At 37.8% G+C, this 21,523-nt stretch overlaps 1 protein-coding gene across 6 annotated transcripts in view; it reads right to left on the minus strand.

Annotated features, from left to right (window-relative positions):
- The window catches only part of FOXJ3 (forkhead box J3), a 146,164-nt gene that overhangs the window by 10,704 nt on the left and 113,937 nt on the right, over window positions 1–21,523 (minus strand). For 4 of the 6 annotated variants that reach the window (XM_032160470.2, XM_032160471.2, XM_032160469.2 and 1 more), the window contains 5 exons: window positions 15,760–15,888; window positions 11,449–11,623; window positions 7,869–8,285; window positions 5,860–5,961; window positions 5,294–5,485 (listed from right to left, as the gene is read on the minus strand). In XM_032160470.2, coding sequence (XP_032016361.1) covers window positions 5,294–5,485; window positions 5,860–5,961; window positions 7,869–8,285; window positions 11,449–11,623; window positions 15,760–15,888 — 1,015 coding nt within the window. The remainder of the gene's footprint in view (window positions 1–5,293; window positions 5,486–5,859; window positions 5,962–7,868; window positions 8,286–11,448; window positions 11,624–15,759; window positions 15,889–21,523) is intronic. The other 2 variants (XM_032160474.2, XM_032160472.2) reach the window with 1 other exon arrangement.

The raw sequence follows: 21,523 nt of genomic DNA on the forward strand, positions 1-21,523 counted from the left end.
ATATTTTCATTAACAGGAGACATCAAGTGTTAACGCCTCCAAAATGTCAACTACGTTACATCACAATGCAAAAGAGAGAACAAACATGACCCCTCCCCCAGTAACTCATGAGGAATGATTATAAAAGTGGTTCACATTGTAAGGAACATCTGGAATTCTGGAAAGGCTACTTTCCTAAGGTTATCTACTATTTCATGTAAATTACACTTGAATTCTAGTAATGTTGTAATGGAACTAAAAAATAGTAATCATTTTCCCAGAGGAAACTAAAAAGAGTGGGAAAAATCTTCCACTTCTATTAAGGTAAGGCATTCTCTATTTGGCTGCTCACAAGTCTTTACCCTCCAGTGGAAAGCCAGACTATCCAGGCTTGAGATGGCCTCAGAGATAATCTAATCTGACCTTACCTCTGTCCATGTAGATAGGGAAACAGGAACAGAGAGGAAATGAGACAGAACCAGGACCAGAATTTAAGACTTCTGAACCCCTGTCCCTGCTTCCCATGATAACATGCCTTTTATCAGTGAAGTTTATAGTCAGAACTGAGCTCTTTGATTGACTGACCATACTGACGATTTAGAAAGAAAAAAGAGGAGAATAGTTATACTAAACTACAGCTCTAATACTGGTGTGAGTGATGTGGGGCGGAATCCTGTCTCCAAATGCTGATCGGTCTTCACATGCACGGCTAGTGTACTTTCTAAAGACTGCACCAAGCTGGAGGGGCCACACTACCCAGAGTAATATGGTAGCTCATATGCCCACAACTTCCCTGTCTCTGTCCTTCAAAATCTTAGCTCTCATTCTACACATCTTTCGAGTTCATGTAAAATGTAAAACTGATTTTTATTGGGAATTAATCTTTTATCACTTCTCTTTTATGGCTTCGTTAATTCTTACCTTAAAGGCAGAGGGGAATAAGAATTACAGGATTATGACAACAAACAAGCATCTACATAAAAGTCTTAACTTTCTGAAATTCCATCATATTCGTAACACTTTTATTTTCATATAGAAATTCCCATTAATTCTTATTTTTTCCCATATTCTCAATATAGAGTCTGAATGAGTGTATTCCTGAATTTCCTATGTAAGAAATTAACTTCCAATGCAGTTTCCAAATATTTCAGGCACTGCTCAAGGCACTGTGGATACAACAATGAAAAAACACAACTCTGCTTTTCGGGAGTGTATTCTTGGGCATGTTGGGTAGGGGCAAACAAAGTAAATTAAATAGCATGTAACGTGCTATGGAAAAAAAGCAGGGAGAGAGAACAAGTAGTGCTGAGTAGTGGTGCCATTTAAATAGGATGACCAAGGAAGGCATCCCCCGAGCAGGTGTTTTTTTGAAGGAAAAAAACGGAACAAGATGAGGAAATGAGTCATGTGTCTATCTGAGGGAAGACCACTCTGGACAAGAGGAAACAGCAAGTACAAAGGCCCTGGTAAGGTACAGTGTGCTACCTAGTGTGTTCAAAGAACACCAGGGAGACCAGTAGTGTTGGAGCACAGGGGTGGAGGGGAGAAGGCAGGAGACAAGATGAGAAATAATCGGTGATCAGATTGTGTAGGCCATATAGGCCATAGTAACAACATTGGTCCTTACTGAGAAAGATGGAGGGTTTTGAGCAGAAAACAGACATGACATGATCTGACCTCTCTGTCTTGCAAAATCCTACTTAAGCTACAAAGTCCAGCTTTAATATGTTGTCTTCTAGGAAAATTTTCCATCTTTCCAAGAGAAGTATGCACCCCTTTCTCTGAATTCTTATTGTACTTACACCCTATGGAGAAGTGTAGCCCTCAACATACTGTATTTCTTTTTTTTTTTTTTTGAGACGGAGTCTCGCTCTGTCGCCCAGGCTGGAGTGTGGCGGCGCGATCTTGGCTCACTGCAAGCTCCGCCTCCTGGGTTCATGCCATTCTCCTGCCTCAGCCTCCTGAGTAGCTGGGACTACAGGCACCTGCCACCACGCCCGGCTAATTTTTTTGTATTTTTTTAGTAGAGACGGGGTTTCACCATGTTAGCCAAGATGATCTCGATCTCCTGACCTCATGATCCGCCTGCCCTCGGCCTTCCAAAGTGAACATACTGTATTTCTTGATGGATCTGTCTCAACCACTAGGTTGTGAACTCTTTGAGATAAAAGCTACTACAGGGGTCATGTCTTTATTCTCAGTGCCCAATACAAAGCTAGACACAGAAAAGGTGTCTAGTGTGTGCTCAATGACTGCATCCCTACCTATATTTAATGACCTTTATGCAAAGCATCAAATTAGAATAGTACAGCCAGAAGATATAAACAAATTATAACCACAGGTAAAAAGATTTAGGAAAAGATGTCATAGACTGTGTTCTATAACATCCTTCTCCCCTTCCCCCTTCCACACTAGCACACTACACCACTAATTTCTAGAGTCTATAGGAAGCTCAAGGAGGTGTTTACCAAGAGGGTCCTTGAAGACAGGAATGACAGGAAAGGTTTAAGGAGATGGAGAGACTATATTCTGGGACTCAAGACCTACACCTAAATGAATTTTACAACATTGAGTAAGTCACTTTCTCCCCCTGGATCACAATGTCCTCATCTGTTAAATAAAGGGATAAAATCAACAGCTCTCTGAAAGTCTCCTCTTGACTATACTTCTAAGAAATTATGACTAAGAATTATTGGGGTATAGAGATGAGGGAAGTGAAAGATCTGAATGGATGTGATATACAGGGATGTAAGACAGAGAAAAAAGGAATGACAGAAAGACACTGACACTTAAAACAAGAGGAAGGAGGCTGGACATGTAAAAAAAAATCTGAATATTTGTGAACAGACATCAGCAGGCATGAAGTGATGAATACTTGGAGCACCATAACTGATGAGAGAACAACTGTTGTCAGAGGCCAACACGGCTTGGCAGGCATGAGTCAGAAGGAAAATACAAAAGGGGAGTGAGAGTAGAAAGAATTGAATCAACACTGAAGAAAAACTATAGTTTTTCTACCTTTGATAGGCTGTGACTAGGGTAGCACTGAGAATCACGAAGGTGTCATCGGGACCCTAGAAAGGAGGAGGGCCCTGACAAAACAGATGACAGAAAAAATTAACAGAATCACAAAACACCAGAACAAATAACCAAGGTCAAGGCTCAGGAAGGGATGACTACAGAAGTCTAGGAACAAAGGGCTTCAGGAAAATAACTCAGGATCTCAGTCTAGAGAGAATCTAGAAGGAGTGCCTGGGTACTCTGACAGAGGACAGCAGCAGATAAACAGTTTTTTCCATGACAAAACTACCAAGTTCCAAGACCAAAAGATACACATAGACCTTTCTTACAGACTTAGGGCACAAAACTGAAATTCACCAACATGAGAGCTACTGGCTAACATGTACACTGGCTTTTGAGACTGCCTTCTTCTTCTTCTTCTTCTTCTTGAGACAAAGTCTCCCTCTGTCACCCAGGCTGGAGTGCACTGGCGTGATCTTGGCTTGCTGCAACCTCTGCCTCCCAGGTTCCAGCGATTCTCCTGCCTCAATCTCCCAGGTGGCTGGGATTACAGGCATGTGCCACCACGTCCGGCTAATTGTATTTTTAGTAGAGACGGGGTTTCGCCATGTTGGCCAGGCTGGTCTCGAACCCTTGACTTCAGGTGATCAGCCCGCCTCGGCCTCCCAAAGTGCTAGGATTGCAGGCATGAGCCACCACGCCTGGCCAAGACTGCCTTCTTGTAACACTGACCCACATCATCTTCTACCTCTCCTGCCTAAGGCAATAATCTATGAGCAACACAGGTACTTACCGCCAAACACACAAGACTAGTGATATATACATAAGCTATTTAATTTCACTTAGTACTTTTTGAGGCTGACTGAAATAGTTAGAGATGGAGCTAGCAAGGAAGTGAACATCATGACAGCACTCAGAAGCAACAATTTTGGATGAACACAGAAAGAAAAGAGGAAAGGAGAAAAAAGGGACAAAAAACAGAGAGAGGTGGTACACCTGGTCTAAGGACTGAAAGCAAGTTGGAAAAATGAAAGTGATATATCCTGAAAGGGACAAAGGATGGGCTTAGAACCCATGAGAGAGACAAAGAAGACACGCTGTCCATCTGCAAGAAAAGATTTAAAAAAAAAAGAAATGGAAGAAGGGCACATAAGTGAGGATACCTGAATTATAGAGATCTTGATGCTTAAAAATGAATATATATCAGAAAGATACCAAAAAGAACAAAAGGAGAGAAAGAGATAAAGAAACTAAAAAGTTATCAAAAACTAAATTTTAGTGTCTGGCACAGAAGGCAATCAGCCAGGGACTGAATGAGGCCCTTGTGTGGATATAATTTACTGAATGAATAGGTCACCAGAATCAAATAGTGACTGGAAGTTTCAGGCAGGGTAAGCTATTCAAAATAGCTTAGGAAAAGCTATTCAACATGGAAGAAGAAAAGATAATAGATTTCCACTACATCAAAGGATACAGAAGTAAAGATTTCATGAAAAGAAAGACACAGACTGATAAGCTTGAGTTGAATAAACTCAAACCATGGGTGAACGAAAGATGTGAAACAAGATAGAATAATGGTTAAAGGAAGCCACTCAGGATAGAGAAGAGAGAGCTTGTTGGCATAAAATGTCAAATCAATATAACATACAGAAAAGAAGTGAACTTGACGATAAGAGAAGGTAAGGAATTAAAATGAAGAAAGAAGTAACTTGGATATGAAATTCCTACAGAAAAATGTGCAATCAGAGTAGAAGACATGGTTGCCAGGGTAAAGAATGAAGGAAGAAAGCGAGATTTAAAAAATACATAGGAAAGACTTTGGGTCTAAAGTAAAACATCAGTGAGACTATTTTCCATTACGTCTACTCTTCAAACACTTTGAATTGTTTAATTTTAACATTCTTAGGAGATACACAAGACACGCTGATTTCCATTGCAGATCTGTACAAATTTAAATATAATTTCATAATTATGTTCCTATAAAAACATAAGTATCTCCAATATATTTAATTCTTGTTTGATAACTTAGTAAAAGGATAACGATTACAACAGTTAACTGTAAATAATAAAGCAATCATATAAATCACAACAGAAAAACATACAGTCTCCTTACCTCAATTTTTCTAAGATATACCCTACATATAAATTATTTGCTTTCATTCATTTCTTATAAATAAAAATTTGTAAACAGATCACTGTCACCATTAGCAGCAAACCAAGTTGGTTAAGACAGTTATTAAATTTCGTATGAATGAGAAAATGAGAAAAATCAAGAAGATAACTAATCCCATACCTGTTCCAATGTGTTGGGAAGGTTTTGTTGGATGCATGGCACCATGACAAACATTTTGCTGAACATTACTCTGTGAATGTATAAGGCCAGTTTGAGTAAAGAATTGATTAAGAGAAGAACAGAGATCGGCAAACTGAACCTGGTCTAAAGACCAGTTCTTGAGATCTGCCTGTCTCATACTCTCCATCAGACCTAAGAGGAAAGCATTAAAAATATGTTAGCACAGTTATGCAATAAACATTGCAAGGAAAATAGCAAGACGTAATTTTTTTCAGCCCTCAAAATTTCCACTCACTCCACTTTATGGTAGTGATTTATCCATGCAATGAAGAACGACCTTTTTAAGTTATTCAAAGCCCAATTATTTTAAATGTGGCCAAATTTCTTTCAGAACTTGTCTGTGACCCTCTGCTATATCAACTGGCCAAAATTATTATGAATTTTACCAACTGCAAAAGAAATGCTATATAAGATGATGTTTATTTCTACTACAAAGAAAATTATAATCTAGCAGAGAAACAGGATTGTGTGTATTTGGTTATATGTCAAAAAGAACCAACACTCACCTTGAAACTGTGAAAGGTCTACATCTGACCAATTAACACTGCTGGCAATTCGACAGCTTTCTTTTAGCATATCAAGTGTCGCATACCAATCATTTGAAACACCTATAAAATATTGACAACAGTGTAATTCCTGGATGGTGAAAGGGTGAAGTGTGGTAAGGGAAAAGGATGAGCTGGCCTTATTCCTGAAATTGGCTGATTCTTGTCCCGTCTTACAAGGGGATTTGTACCCATTATATCATGCGTTGGGCAATCTGCTCTGTGAGACAGGCAGAAAGGTATTATTTCTCTCCATTTTACAAATAAAAGAAACTGAACCAGAGTAAGTGACATAACTTAGCAAGGTTATCATGATGAATCTAAGACTTGAATCCAGGTCTTCTAACCTCCAGTCTAGCAGCTTCCAAATTGCCACATCACCTGGTAATATCAAACTTGATACTGCTCTTTACATTACAGTACCAATAAATGAACAGATAGGAAATGTCATGCAAATCTGTATTCTCCCCCATATAAAGTTCATTTTCCTGTCTTCTTATGACCTTAAAAAAACCGAGAGGCAGGTTCACATTTAGAGGCAATACACAGTACAATTTAATGCAATGACTTAACGCAAGTGGATTAGATCATATAGTAAGAGTAAATGCTTCTTCCAAGGCAACCTTAGGAGAAAAAAATTTAACACAGTCCCCCTGCCAAGGTAGTGAAGGAAGAGGGGTGAGATCTCTGTAAGAAATGCTGATGAATCCACGTGAGGGCATTTTTAGTCAGAAATGGTATCCTCTGGTATGACATCAGAAGAGTTTAAGACTCCACAATCTGTATGTCAGCAAACCAGTCATTAGTCAGAGGCCATGCAGCAAGAGTTACTCTCAACAAGACAGCAGTGCTGAATAGAGGAAGAAAATTCTCCATTCAGTGACTGCTGTCAAGCCACTCTGTTTCTAGGATCTCCCCTGGATGGATGAAGATAAAGACCAATAAAAAGGGTTGGTTGGTTTGCTTTTGCCACATCAAGGCAACTCTTGGCTATATCAACTACTGGCTACTTGATTACAAAATTCTGCCAATTATCGATTTTCAAAATAAACAATCAACTAGAGACAACATGACCCTGCCATGAAGCAAGTCATAACTTAGGAAGAAATTTGTTGGGTGGGAGGGGATTAAACCAATACCCAAATGAGCCACGAACATGCAAGTCTACCAGACTCAGATCCTTTAGTTCAAGAAGAACTTCATGGATAAGGAAGCCAAGTTTCAAAGGAATTACATGATTTAAGTCACTTAGGTAATACAATAGCCAAAGCAGTACTAGAATCCAGATCTCTTGAGGTAAACACAACTCAGGTAGTCAAAAGGTCAGGGTAGGAAAAAGGTTAACTGAAATGAAATTACGAGCAGGAACTAGGACATTTGCCATGACTAATTTGTTGTTGTTGTGGGTAAGAGGAAGAGGAGGCTCCTTTAATAAATAGTGACCTGGCAAATAAAAATAAAGCCAACTCTGCAGCAAGTGGGTGAGCAAACCCTACCCACTTAGCAAATGTCTGCTAATTTTAGTTCTTTTAGAATAACTGGTGTTATAAGCTTTGAAGTCAGACATGTCAGAATATAAACCCCAGTTCTACCACTTACCACAGTATGATCTTAAGCAAATTACTTAAAATTCTTTTAGTTGCACTTTTCCTATATATAAAATGTGGTCATCTATACTTGATTTGGGAGGATAATGTAAGATAATGTATCTAAATTACAAACAAGAGTTAAAATAAAAACCTGCAAGGGTTGCTGGGTTTGCCTATGTTGCCACATTAAATTTTAATCAAGAAAGTCGCCAGGTCAGTCTATGAATTAAATGAGTTACAACTATAGGATTATAGCAAGGAAACACAAAAGGAAACAGATGTAAAGAGGTTTTGGTAGTAACTACTACATGAGCTCCAAATAACAAAGGACAGATCCTAATTCACAGTTAGCCAAACACAAGCCAGGAGACAAAAACTTACCAGAATTACAGGATACCTGTTGTGGGGGTGGGGGTGCCTGATGTGTTAACGTCTGATGCTGATGGTTCGGATGGTGCTGTATGTGTTGATGTGGAGAGGGATGCTGGGGGTGAGGGGACTGGAGCTGGCTGTGTTGCTGTGGGTGTGGTGCTGGGTGTGGGGAACGCTGCGGATGCTGCGGTAAACCATGCGGTCGATGGGGAGGATGTGGAGACGGCTGTGTGTGCATCTGGGGGTGAGATAGTGAGACCTGTGCAACCGAATTACTGCCCGTGGTGTTGAGGCCACTGCCATGACTGTTGGACAGGCTGCTTTGGTTGCTGTGTGGGTGAGTGCTCACTGTACTGCTGGGAGAGTGCTGATAGGAACATGAAGTGTGGGACTGCTGGGAAGACTCAGAAGGGATGTTCATCAAACCTAAGAACAGAGAGAGCAAGATCACTTATGGTCAGATTTCAGTTGTATTTTATGACAAATACTTGTAAAATTATTAACATAACAAAAGCATATGATGCCAGGAAGCAACACTGGTTCAACTTAACAAGTGCTAATGCAACATCCACTACACACTAGGCTCTGTGGTTTGAGAAGAAATATAATGCCCCACCCTCAAGTGGAAGAGAAAGACAAGATTATGACCAACAATTTAAGTACTAAAGCTAAAGTATACAGAGGATTATGAAAACTGCTTCTTGTCTGTTCAGCTAGGAGGAGGCTCAAAATATAGAGAAGCCTTTCTTTTAAAGACAGTGCCTGAACTGAGTCTTGAAAGATAAGGAAACGTTCGGGGAAAAGTGGGAAAGGTGTTGGGGTCACACTCAGGATGGCTCTCTGTAGGCATAAAGACCAAGGCTTTGATAGAAGACCACACAATCTAAACTAAAACCCGACTGGTTAATAGTTTAAAACTTTTCCAAATAGGTAAAAGCAATGGAAAGACAAAGGAAAAGAGGAAGTTGTTTATGCCAAATAGGGAAGGGGCATAGGCTGCGAGCTGGAACATGCCTGTGAGCACGTCCAGCACAAATATCTTGGTTAAGGTACAAGGACATAGAATGCACTACGTGCCTGTGAGCATGTTTAACAGCTATAGGATAGGGCCCAACAAAGAGTTATTAGCATAAAGCAAGGAGGCTTAAAGGAAGTTAGTCTTTAAAAGAAACTATTATTTCTAACACTTATGATTTATTCTTTAACAAGAAGGGAAACTATGAAGAGGAACTTTTTACTTTCTACATAGTGAAGGTGTAAGCTGCAGGATGAGCTCTGTAAATGTTAGCTGCCATGATGATGATTAAGCCAAAAATGCTTAATGTTAAGGATAATTTATGTTTGGTCTACAAGTAGTTAGATAACCTTACTGCAACATTTGGTTCTATGTAAGTAGACTATTTTCAAATCCTAAAGGATAGCCCATGCAATGTTATGCTGAACCAAACATAAAAATAATTTTATTGAATGAAAAAAAACCCACAAGATAATATCAATCAATAAAAGAATCAAGCTTTTTAAAAAAGATAAAATTATTCTCCTATTTGTCATTAGTAGTAAAACTGTATTTGCGTACATTGCAAGATAATCTTAAAAGCTACCAAGTTTTACAGGCAGAAGAGTTAATAAAATTTCTTGCCTTGGCCCTAGAAAATAGTCACATATAAGGAATCTATAGGGTTATTACTGTAAGATCAAAGAAAGCAGTAATTTATCAATTTTCAATAAAATCCTAGCATTTTACAAGGGAACCAAGGTCTGATCTGTATCAACATTTTCAATCTCAAATTATTTTTAAATAAAAGAAAGCAAAATCTCTCTCCAGAAGCCCAATACATAAAACTGATAAGTATAATATAGTTTTTTTTTTTGAAGCTGGGGAAGGAAGCTTACTAGGTCTACCTCTGCATCTGCACAGTTCTCCTCCTGCAGTCCCTAAGATCTTTACAAAAGCCAAGGCCTCTGAAGAGAACAATCTGAAAATCACTGATCTAATCCAACCCTCTTTATTGTACAAATGGGGATACTGAGGTCCAGAGATGAGAAGTAAACTCAGTTGACTTAATGGCAGAACCTGGACTAGAACCCAGAATTCCTACCGATGCTCCTTTTTTTTTTTAATAGTGTGATGGAATGGAATTATGGGCTTCAGAAATTGTCATCATTGTTATTTCAAAGCCCTTATTTTTCTATTGTGAATACCAAGGTTGGATTTGCTTAGCAAAGTCTTCTATTAGTTCTTTTTATACTTTTATAGATAAAAAACTTATAAAACATATGAATCTTACTTTAAACTCAAATACTAACCAGAAAAAGCCATTTCACATACACATCATCAGTATTCATCAATATAAATAACAGTACATAACATTAACATTAACGGACAGTAAGTGTTAAAATGCAAACAGTATAAAGACAAGGATTTCTGTTCATTTTTGTTCACTGCTGTGAACATGTAAACTTTCTGAGTTGCGGTGCTACAGTTTGAATGTATGTGTCCCTCCAAAATTCGTATGTGGGAACTTAAACCCCCAGGTGATGGTATTAAGAAGTGGGACCTTTAGGGGGTAATTAGGGATTAGGCCTTGCAAAAGGGGTTGAGAGAACTAGCTACTTTTTGCCCTTCCATGTCGTCTGCCAAATGAGGACACAGCATTCAGCTCCATGTGAGAATACCGCTAAAAGGCATCATTTATGATGAACAGGCCCTCGCCAGACACCAAATCTGCTGGTTCCTTGATCTTGAACTTCCCAACCTTCCAAACTGTGAGAAATAAATTTCTGTTGTTTATAAATTACCCATTCTAAGGTATTATGACACAGCAGCAGGAAAGGAATAAAACGTGGGGTGTAAATAGTTAATGTGCCAAACAAACAAGTAATTAGGAATGCTTCAACAGCAGAGTTCTCAACAATTTCTGACTCTTCATCTCTGGGGAAAAGATAATGTGACATTTTTACCCTCTGATTAAAATTAAACCAGCAGCTAATGGGACGAGAACACATTATAGCAAGAATCCAGCATTTGGTCGAGATCTAACAGTGTATCTTAACTAAAGTCACTTTTAATATTAAAATCTGACTTCAGTATATTGTGTACAACAATGACTTAGAGTTTACTAGTAGCTGATGTATTCACTTCTAAGTGCCACACTCAAAATCACAAATTTGGCGCTACCACATTCCGATAGTTATCTCTTTTTGCTGATACCAGTCAGAACAAAAGCAAGGCACATCTATTCTTGTGGTGCAACATTCACCACTCAAACACTTCATATGCCAGATATCACTAATTAGTTATAGCAGTGTTTCCCATACGGTATAGATGCAGTGTCAGAATTCTTTAACACAGTGCTCCTGGATGCCACTCGTAAACAAGTAAGTAGGCATGCAACATAAAACGTATCTGCCATTTTTGTGCTATGATATAAATAGAACACAGTAAAGGCACAAAGGGCAAAATACAATTATCCGATTCTTATTGTGATGACAATATTCTAAGATTAAGAGTATAACAGCTGCCGTGTGAAATAATTTAAAAACCTTTTTCCAATAAAACTGCTATAAAAAAGATTTTAAGAAAACTCACCTTGTTGACTAAGTGACTGCTCAAAAACTGACTTATAAAGGCTCCGAAATGAGGCACTAAGATCTTCAAAATTATATTCTGAGAAAAGCAGTTGCTTGTCTCTTTCTGGAAGGTTGTACTGTGGTTGCTGCTGAGGAGTTAATGACTGAGAGACTGATTCTGGATGGCTTGTCACCTAACATTAAAAGAAAACACAACTAATTCAGCCTCTCTATTAATTACAATTGGCTTGTTATATAAAATACATAACTGAAAACAGTGCCAACATTGGAATTCAAAGAAAATAACTCTTCTGTCTTAGGCTTTCCCATCCTCTGTTAAAGCATAATGGACAGAAAGCAAAACAGTTAAACTGAATCTTGAAGAACTGTGGAAGTCTAACCCAACCTCCATATTTCACAGAAGGAAAGAATTCAAAGTTAAATAACTTGCCTAAGATCACACAAATAAGTGACGGGTTAGGCCTAGAATCCTTCTAGGCTTTCTGTAGAATCTTCAATCTTGATTTCTACAGAAGCTATTTTATCTCAAACTCCACTAAGCTATAAAACTACTAACATTTCTTTCATTTATTCAATTAATTTTTTTAGTATACAAACCCAAATACTGTGAGTACTATGAGTCAGATGTATGGCTCTGCCCAAAGCAACAAGGAGCTTAATTAAATATGCCTAACTCTTCATTTCCAGGGAAAACTTATCTTTAAAAGCAGGAAAACTAGAAATAAAATCAATAAAAGATAATCATCTGTATTTCTTAAAGACTACGTACTATATGAAAGGGTGGTAAACTATCATTTGTTCAGTGTTTTGAAAAATTAAGGTATGAACATTGACTAGAAACTTACCTAGCCATTAAAAATAATGCTCATAAGGAGTCTGCAGTAACGTGGAAAAATATGAATTTTTACATAGGAAAATGGCTCTGCCACTGGCACCCTAGTGTCCTTACACATCTCCACACAAACCATGTAGGCAAGGCTCCATGGCAGGATGACCTAAGCCTTGGTGGAACACCCTGTGATTATCCTGGAACAAGTGGTTTTGAGGCAAAAATTCTCATCTGCCCTTATGTCTTGTAGGAGATGGCCATGGGGCAGTTACTCATCTACCTTTCTATTTCGCAAGAGGTTGCCAAGAAACAGTTTCTCATCTACCTCCCTGCTGACTGAGGCATGGGACTTTCTGCCTTACTCCCTTAGGGTACAGCTGCAGGTTATAAAACTGCTTAGTTGTACTATGGAATTTGTTCCTCTATTACAGAGTGAACTACTACTCGAGTAGTCTGTCATTTGGTCCTCTGTTTTGGTACTGTCATGTGGGATGTAGGGAGCTGACACCATGCTAACCTGGTTTATACTGTCTGTATAAGTAATAAAATTATCTCAATCCATGTGGGCTCATTGTGGTCTTACAGGATCAAACTATATAGATGTGATAAACCCAACCAGCAGCTGCCACTGCACTGTTGCTTAGGGACTGCTCGACCATTTGACACCTTGTTGTTGAGAGAAAATGGCAGGGTCAGGCGCGGTGGCTCAACGCCTATAATCCCAGCACTTTAAGAGGCCAAGGTGGGTGGATCACCTGAAGTCACAAGTTCGAGACCAGCCTGTCCAACATGGTGAAACCCTGTCTCAATTAAAAATACAAAAATTAGCCAGGTGTGGTGGCTCACGCCTGTAATCCCAGCAACTTGAGAGGCTGAGGCAAGAGAATTTCCTGAACCTGGGAGGCAGAGCTTGCCATAAGCTGAGATCGCACCATTGCACTCCAGTATGGGCGACAGAGAGAGACTCTATCTCAAAAACAACAAAAAAAGCAGTCTACGAAGTCAAGCTTTAAACACAGCAGTTTAACCCTCTTACATTTACTGGCACAATGAACATGTTAGCTGTGTCTGTCATCTAGTTCTATAGGTGCTTCTTTAATTTGTCCTTTTATAATGTTTTGTGATATTGGACTGTGTGCTTTGCTTTCTTTTGGTCAAGATTTTTTACACTTAAATTACTTCAAAAAGCAACTTAAAATCATTATATCTTTGCTTAGTTTGCTTCAATGTTCCAACTGGTTGTTTTATAACTTCACTTTGTCATTATTATTTAATTAATCTTGATCACTGGTAAGTAATTTTTTTCAGGAAAGACACATGAAAACAAGGGCAGGATACTTTCTAATCTTCGCATATCAAAGAACGTCTTTCTCTTGCCTTCACATATGAATTAAAATTTGGGCATAATATTTGTTATTCCAAACCCATTCCCTCAAAACTCTGCATACAATGCTCCATTATCTTCTGGCATTTAGTAGCATCAAAGAGAAGCTTGAGGTCAGGCATGGTGGCTCATGCCTGTAATCCTAGCACTTTGGGAAGCCAACAGGGCAGGAGGATTGCTTAAGCCAGGAGTTCAAGACCAGTTTGGCCCACTTAGCAAGATCTTGTGTCTAAAAACAGAGAGAAAACAAGAGGGGGAGGTCTGATTTGTGTTTCTTTATATATAATTTACTTATTCTGTCAGAGTATTTTTATGGGTAACTACTTATGAAATTTTAACATTTGCCATAATGTATCTAGATACAGCAGTCCTTTGGTATCCACGAGGGACTGGTTACAGGAACCCCAACCCACTAGGACACCAAAATCTGCACATGCTCAAGTCCCTCATACAAAATGCTGTAATATTTGCATATAACCTATCCTCCCATATACTTTAAATCATCTCTAGATGATTAATACCTAATACAATGTAAACAGTTGTTAAACTATATTTTTTTCTTTAAGAAAGAAAGAAAGAAAGAAAGAAAGAAAGAAAGAAAGAAAGAAAGAAAGAAAGAAAGAAAGAAAGAAAGAAAGAAAGAAAGAAAGAAAGAAAGAAAGAAAGAAAGAAAGAAAGAAAGAAAGAAATACAGTCTCGTTCTATTGCCCAGGCTGAAGTGGAGTCATGTGATTACTCCTGGGTTCAACTGATCCTCCCTTCTCAGCCTCCTAAGGTGCACGCCACAATGTCTGGCTATTTCGTTTTGTTAAGACGGGGTCTCACTATGTTGGCCAGGCTGATATCAAACTCCTGGCCTCAAGCAATCCTCTTGCCTCAGCCTCCCAAAGTACTGGGATTACAGGTGTGAGCTACCTCATTCCAGCATGTATTTTTTATTGCTGTACCTTTTTCTTAAATTGCTTTTTGTTGTTCAAATATTTTCAATCCAATGTTTGGTTAAATCTGCGGATATGGAACCTACAGATATGGAGGGCTGACTGTATAGGTTTTTTTCCCCATTAATTTCTTCTAGAACTCAGTAACCTTTTAAATCTCTGTTTCTTCTGAAAACTGGTTCTATAACAACTTTTTCTTCTGCAGGGACAACTAAGATTCTCAGTTCTCCACATTTATTGTCTTCTTTTACATAATTTTTATTCCATTTTCTTTCTTCTCCATTGTGGGATAATACTTTATTTTTTTTTACAGAGCAATAATAATTTTGCAGAGGCAACTTTTTCCCTACATTCAACGTGAATTTTAATTCTGCTATGTTTTTCTTTCCCTTGTGTTATTTTCTTTCAGGTCCCTCCCTTTGTATCTTTGTCCCATGTAAGTTTTTTCCTATTTACTCATCCTGGAACAACAGGGAGTGACCTGGTAAGATCAAATTTACACTGACAAACAATGTGGTGTGTAGCTCTTGGGCTTTATTATCTGCTCACTGAGGAAGACAGTTGCCAGGTAGTTTGAAAAGAAGTAACAGATAACCAAGAGTCAGGTTCTTGTAATAGGTAACAAATTAGCATAGGAGCAAGAATACATACACACAGGTCTCTTTATAGCATGGCTTTTTCCCCCCTGGATCCAAATTGAAAATACGTGAGTAGTTAACAATCGAGTACCAGGCCACCCTAACCTCTGGGGTTTATACAATTCCCTTCTCAGATCTATAGCTGGAAACCATGTTGATACACACATCTTCTAAGCTCTTTTTCTAAGAAGTACAGAATATCACCAACTATCGCTCTACTAGACTAAACTGCAATTTTTTTCCTGTTCCAATTGCTTTTCTCTTGGACACAGGACAGAATAAAGTAGACCAAAATCTGTTAACACTGCACAACCATTTTTTAAAAATCTAATATGGTACCAAATTAAAACACTAACAAGCTACAATCTCCTCTAATTAAGTTTGATCTACTTACTAAGTTAATAAATTTATTAGTGAGAAAAACATACCTTCATTTTTAAATTTGCATTTCAATTATGTTTGGTTTAGTTTTAAGTACTAAATGAATAACTATTAACATGTTAACTTCATCAAGACTTACCGGTGTATAACTATGCACACTTCCAACACTGTTCAAATTAACAGATGCCAAACTCTGGTCTGAGAGACTGTTGTTAAGGCTACTGCGTGGGCTATCACTACCATCCTGATCAGTGTTATACAATGTTACCTAAAATGAAAAACGAAAAATGACAATAGAATATAAGGGTACTTCTTAAGCAGCTCTGCAAAAATACAAATAAGCAGGCATATGGCAAGAAGAAAAAAATCTCAGTGGCCTTTCCCTAGGTCCTCACCCCAATTCCATGCCCCATATGGCTAAGTTCGTGTTCATCATAAAATAATTTTCTCAATACTTAAACTAAAGGACATGTCTTTCAGAGGTACAGAAATTTAATTTATGGCACAATTTACCAGGTATAATTAGCCCATAAACATTTAATAAGAGAGGAATATAGTAGATTTTTACTTTATTAAATATTTCTATAATGCATAAATTTTTGCTCAGGCTTTAAGCAAAATTACTATTCCATCAGAATTTTAGAAATCAAAACGAAGCACATACAAAAAAAAACAAGACTTTTTTTTTAAATCAGGGGCATCAAAATATTTTTAATACTGAAGATTGGAAACAATTGTTCAATACATTTATAAAATCATAATTATATGATCTAACTTTTAAAAAATATGCTAATATATGCATTAGATGTGAAACACTGTCAAACTGTTGTTAATGGTTATGTAGAAGGGGCTGAGGATTCCTGAAGACTTTTACATTTGTGTATATTTCTACAGTGCTTGAGTTTGTCTATAAGCATTATAATTTTTAATTAGAAGCAAACAAACAAAAAAAGGTATTTTTGGAATAGAAAACTAGCCTATTTGCAGTGAGCCAAGATTGCGCCACTGCACTCCAGCCTGGTGACAGAGCGAGACTCCGTCTCAAAAAAGAAAAAAAAGCAAATATAAAGGAAGAAAAAAATAATACATATTATCATGAATAAGAGTTTTGACCTCATGGACTTTCTACAAAGCTCTCAGTTACCCAGGAATCCAGAGACCACACTTTGAGAACCACTGATACACTCACTGTATGGCCAGCACTCTAGAAGCTCATGTACTCTCCTATTCATCACGCATGTCAGTCATTATCCATCCATATCTCCTATACCAGGTAACCACTTCTATCACTACTGATTGGTTTTCCTATTTTTGAACTAAGTATAAATAGAATCACATAGTGTATATCCTTTTTACAAGGCCTTGTTTTCTATTGCATTAATATCTACTCTTAATCTTTATATTTCCTTCTTTCCTTTTTAAAATTCATTTTTTTGTGCAATAGAGCTTTATTGTTTTATCATTTATATATTTGGAAGTATAAATCCTCCATGTTTTATCCTTTTCTTCAATATTTTCTTTTCTCTTTTTGAGACGGAGTCTCGCTTTGTCGCCTAGGCTGGAGTGCAATGGTGTGATCTCGGCTCACTGCAACCTCTGTCTCCCGGGTTCAAGCAATTCTCCTGCCTCAGCCTCCCAAGTAGTTGGAATTACGGATGCGCACCACCATGCCTGGCTAATTTTTGTTATTTTTAGTAGAGACGGGGTTTCACTATGTTGGTCACGCTGGTCTCGAACTCCTGACCTCGCAATCCACTCCACCTCAGCCTCCCAAAGTGCTGGGATTACAGGTGTGAGCCACCGCACCTGGCCTTCAGTATTTCCTTTAGCTACCGTTGGTCATTTGGATTCTCATTTTTGTTTTACTATCAGCTTATTTTCTACCCACCTCCTCTCTCCCACAAAGAACATCTGGACTGGAATTACATTAAATTTGTATATCAACTTTGGAAAAACTGTCTTCTTTACAATAGTCTTCTGCATGAAAATTATATAATCTATGTTGTTTTCTTTCAGTAATTTTATAGTGTTCTGTGTAGAGTTCATCTTTCATTTAAGCCAAGGTATTTGATGTTTCTGAATGCTAACATAAGTGTTATCTTTTAAATTTTATTTTCAAACTATCTGTGGCTAGTAGGCAGAAATAAAATTGATTTCTGAAGAGAATTCACTAAATTCACTTATTAATTCTAAGGCTTTATCTGTAGATTCTTTTCAATTTTCTGTGATCATCTGTGGCAACTTTGTTTCTGTCTTTCCAAACTTTATGCTTTTTATTTCTTGTTTGTAACTTCTAACTGGCAAGGACCTCCAACACAATGTCAAATAAAAGTGCTGATGGCAAACATCTTTCTCTTCTTCCATACCTCAAAGAGAAGTTTTCAGTATTTCACCATTTAATATAGCATTTGCTATATGCTTCTTTGTAGATATTCTTTATCACACTGAAAAAATTTCCACCTATTTACAGCTTTCTAATCTAAGGGTTTTATTAAATCAAGACCTCTGAGTATGCCTTTGTAATATTCTGCATAAAATGTGGAGTATACATGTAGCACTTCTAACTACAAACAGAAGAACAGCAATAGATTTCCTAGTGCTAGACCTAGCTTGCATCTCTAGAATACAACTGTGTTTGTGATGTTATCTTTTTTATGTATTGCTGGATTAAATTAGACAACATTTTGTTTAAGATTTTAATACCTATGCTCATAAGACTGGCTGAAAATTTCCTTTCTTGTAAAGTTTTTGTCAGGTTTTGCTACTTAGGTTATGATGGTTTCACAATATAAATTGGGACATGTTACCTCTTTTTTAAAATCCTCTTGAAGTGTTTATATAAGATCAATATTATTTTTTCACTAAATATTTACAAGAATTCCTTGAAGCTTGCTGGGCCTGAAGTCTTCTATAAATAAATATTTTTAAATTATGGGTTTAATATATACAAAAGTATTAACATTTTCTATTTTTTATTGTGCCAGTTTTGATAAGTCATTTTTTATGATTTTGTCTATTTCATCTAAAATTTCAACTTTATTTACATAAGATATTCATATCTATCCTTCCATTATCTTTTTAATTCTGTAGAATCCATATAGCTTTTTCCATTCCAGATATCAGCCAATTGTATTTCTCCTTCTTCATCAACTTTAATAGCACCTTTTTGTTTTTTCATTTTTGAAAGCTTTTTATTGCTGTATTTCCAAATTTACTAATCTTTCCTTCTGTTTAGTCTGTTATTAATCCCATCTAGTGTACTTTTCAACTCAGGCACTGCAGTTTTTATCTCTAGGAGTTTGCTTTGGGTTTATATTCCATGTGTCTACACACATTGTTTAATGTGTCTTTTAGCTTCTCCATGAAATATAGATAAAACTGCTTTAATGTCCTTTTCTAAGCTAATTCTATCATTTCTGGGTCAGTTGTGACTTTTTCCTCACTATGGGTTGTTTACTGTAAAAAAGTAAAGAACATTAGTGAGCTTTGGGGACAGTTTCAAGCAAACTAATAAACGTGTAAGTTGCTGGTGGCAATCTGGATCTACGCAAAGGAATAAAGAATACCAGAAATGGTAACTATGTGGGTAAATGTAAAGCCATTTTTTTTTCTGATTTAAATCTCTTGAAATGATCATTGATTGTTTAAAGCAAAAATAACAAATACATATTGTGGGTTTCCATCAAAGGGAGAAAAAAATGGGAGTGTACAGTAATAAAGTTCTTATACATGATATAGTATAGTATCTTCATATTTTTAGTATGAGATGCATTTTTGCCATGTTGGCCAGGCTGGTCTTGAATACCTGGCCTCAAGTGATTCACACGCCTCAGCCTCCCAAAGTGCTGGTATTAAAGGGGTTAGCCATCACACCCAGTCCAAATATTGTATTTCTTTAAATGAGGTTGTTTCTTGTTTTGATTTGGTCTGCATGTTCTATGAGTTACAGAAAGGCATGCTTAAATCTATTACCACGATCTTCTTTATTCCTTTTTCCTCTCCTCCTGCACACTAAAAACAACCTTGTTTGACCTTTTCCCCATGTCCCATTTACCTCTTAAGTTTTTCTGAACTTTCCATCCTTTTTTCTTTCTGTGCTTCCATCTGCATGTTTTCTACAGACCTATCTTCCAGCTCATTAAATTTCTCTGCTGATGTGTCTGATCTGCTATTAACCCATCTACTGGGTTTATTCAAGTTTCCTCCTGATTCTTCCATATAAATTCCAATTCTCTGGTAAATTTTCTATAACTCATCTATTTTCTTGACCATATCAGTTATAGTTATTTTGCAATCAATATTCAATCACTTGTTTACATTGTGTCTCCCCAACTGCATGTTTAGTTATTTCGAACTATCTCTCCTAGCACGCCTGGAAATTTTGACTGAATGCTGCACCTTATACTTATGGAAAATTACAGAAGCTCTGGATGATGTTATCTTCCTCCAAAGAGAATTCCGTTTTCTTTCAGCAGAAAGAATATTAGCATACCACTCTAGTAACTGTTGAGGCTGATCTATTTTGGTTTGCTCTTACTCTCAGAACAAAATTTTTCTCAGATATCAAGTTGAAAGCCTAGGGTGTATTACCATGGCTCTCTCCTCCTTTGAAGACCATAAACTACAATATTTGTCCCTCCTATTCTGTGAGAGTGTTGAATTTTGGCTAGCGAAAAACTACTTTGTGTCTGAGCCCTAGCACACACAATTAGGAGTTAGCAAATGCCTTAAGTGGATACTACTTACAAAAAGTTGAACTCAGCCAGGTGCAGTGGCTCACACCTGTAATCCCAGCACTTTGGGAGGCCGAGGCGGGCAGATCACCTGAGGTCAGGAGTTTGAGACCAGCCTGGCCAACGTGGTGAAACCCCATCTCTACTAAAAATACAAAAATTAGCCAGGCATGGTGGTGGGCACCTGTAATTCCGGCTACTCGGGAGGCTGAGGCAGGAGAATTGCTTGAACCTGGGAGGCAGAGGATGCAGTGAGCTGATATCATCCCACTGCACTCCAGTCTGGGCAACACAGTGAGATCCTGTCTCAAAAAAAAAAAAAAAAAGTTGAATTCATCCCTGATATTCCTCAGGATCTCGGCTCTGCAAGCCCTGGCTCTTCGGTAACCCCAAACTCCAATTTTGTCTCCCTGGTTGAATGACTGCTCTAGGCTACTGCTCTCTGTGTAGCCCCTATGCCATGCACTGAGAGTCGGGAAATGTACCAAAGGAAAATGTACAAAGCTTATCTCAATGTGTTTACCTATTCTCTGGGCTCCTGACCCCTGAAGCCCTGGCTGTCTTAGTTTCTAATACCTCCCTCTTCTTTTTTTTTCAATCAAGGAGGTGGGTGGGGAAGGGTGTGTGGCTATGTATGTCTGGTATTTTACACAGATAGGCAGAAAGGTTAATCTAATACCAGTATTCTGTCATATCTGGATGCAGAAAACCAAAATCTTCAGCTCCTTTGACATCCACATTATTTGGTCATAAAGTCCCAGCATTACTACTTCCTAATCGTTTCCTAGTAACCACACTATCATCTATGTTTAGGTCTTCATCACCACTAAGACTACTGCACAGAGCAGTATTAGGTATTTCTGATTCTAACCCAACCACTTCACCAGAAATTCTCACCTAGCTGGTCACCATTAGAGATCATTTTTTAAAGTACATATTTCTGGGCCCTATTCATAATGACACAGTAACTGATTTGGTAGAACTGCAATGGAATCCTGGGATTACCACCACTACCACCACCCCCCACCCCCCAACTGCCCCATAAACCCTCTCTCTAAGTGACTGTGATGTAATTATTACAGAGACTGCCATGTGAGAAGAATCATTCCTCTATGCCTAGGCTACCAGTTTCCTTTCTGAACTAGAAATCTGAGTATGTCACTCTGATTA

The sequence above is a fragment of the Hylobates moloch genome, unplaced genomic scaffold (genome assembly GCF_009828535.3).
Source record: "Hylobates moloch isolate HMO894 unplaced genomic scaffold, HMol_V3 SCAFFOLD_8, whole genome shotgun sequence".
Lineage (NCBI taxonomy): Eukaryota > Metazoa > Chordata > Mammalia > Primates > Hylobatidae > Hylobates > Hylobates moloch.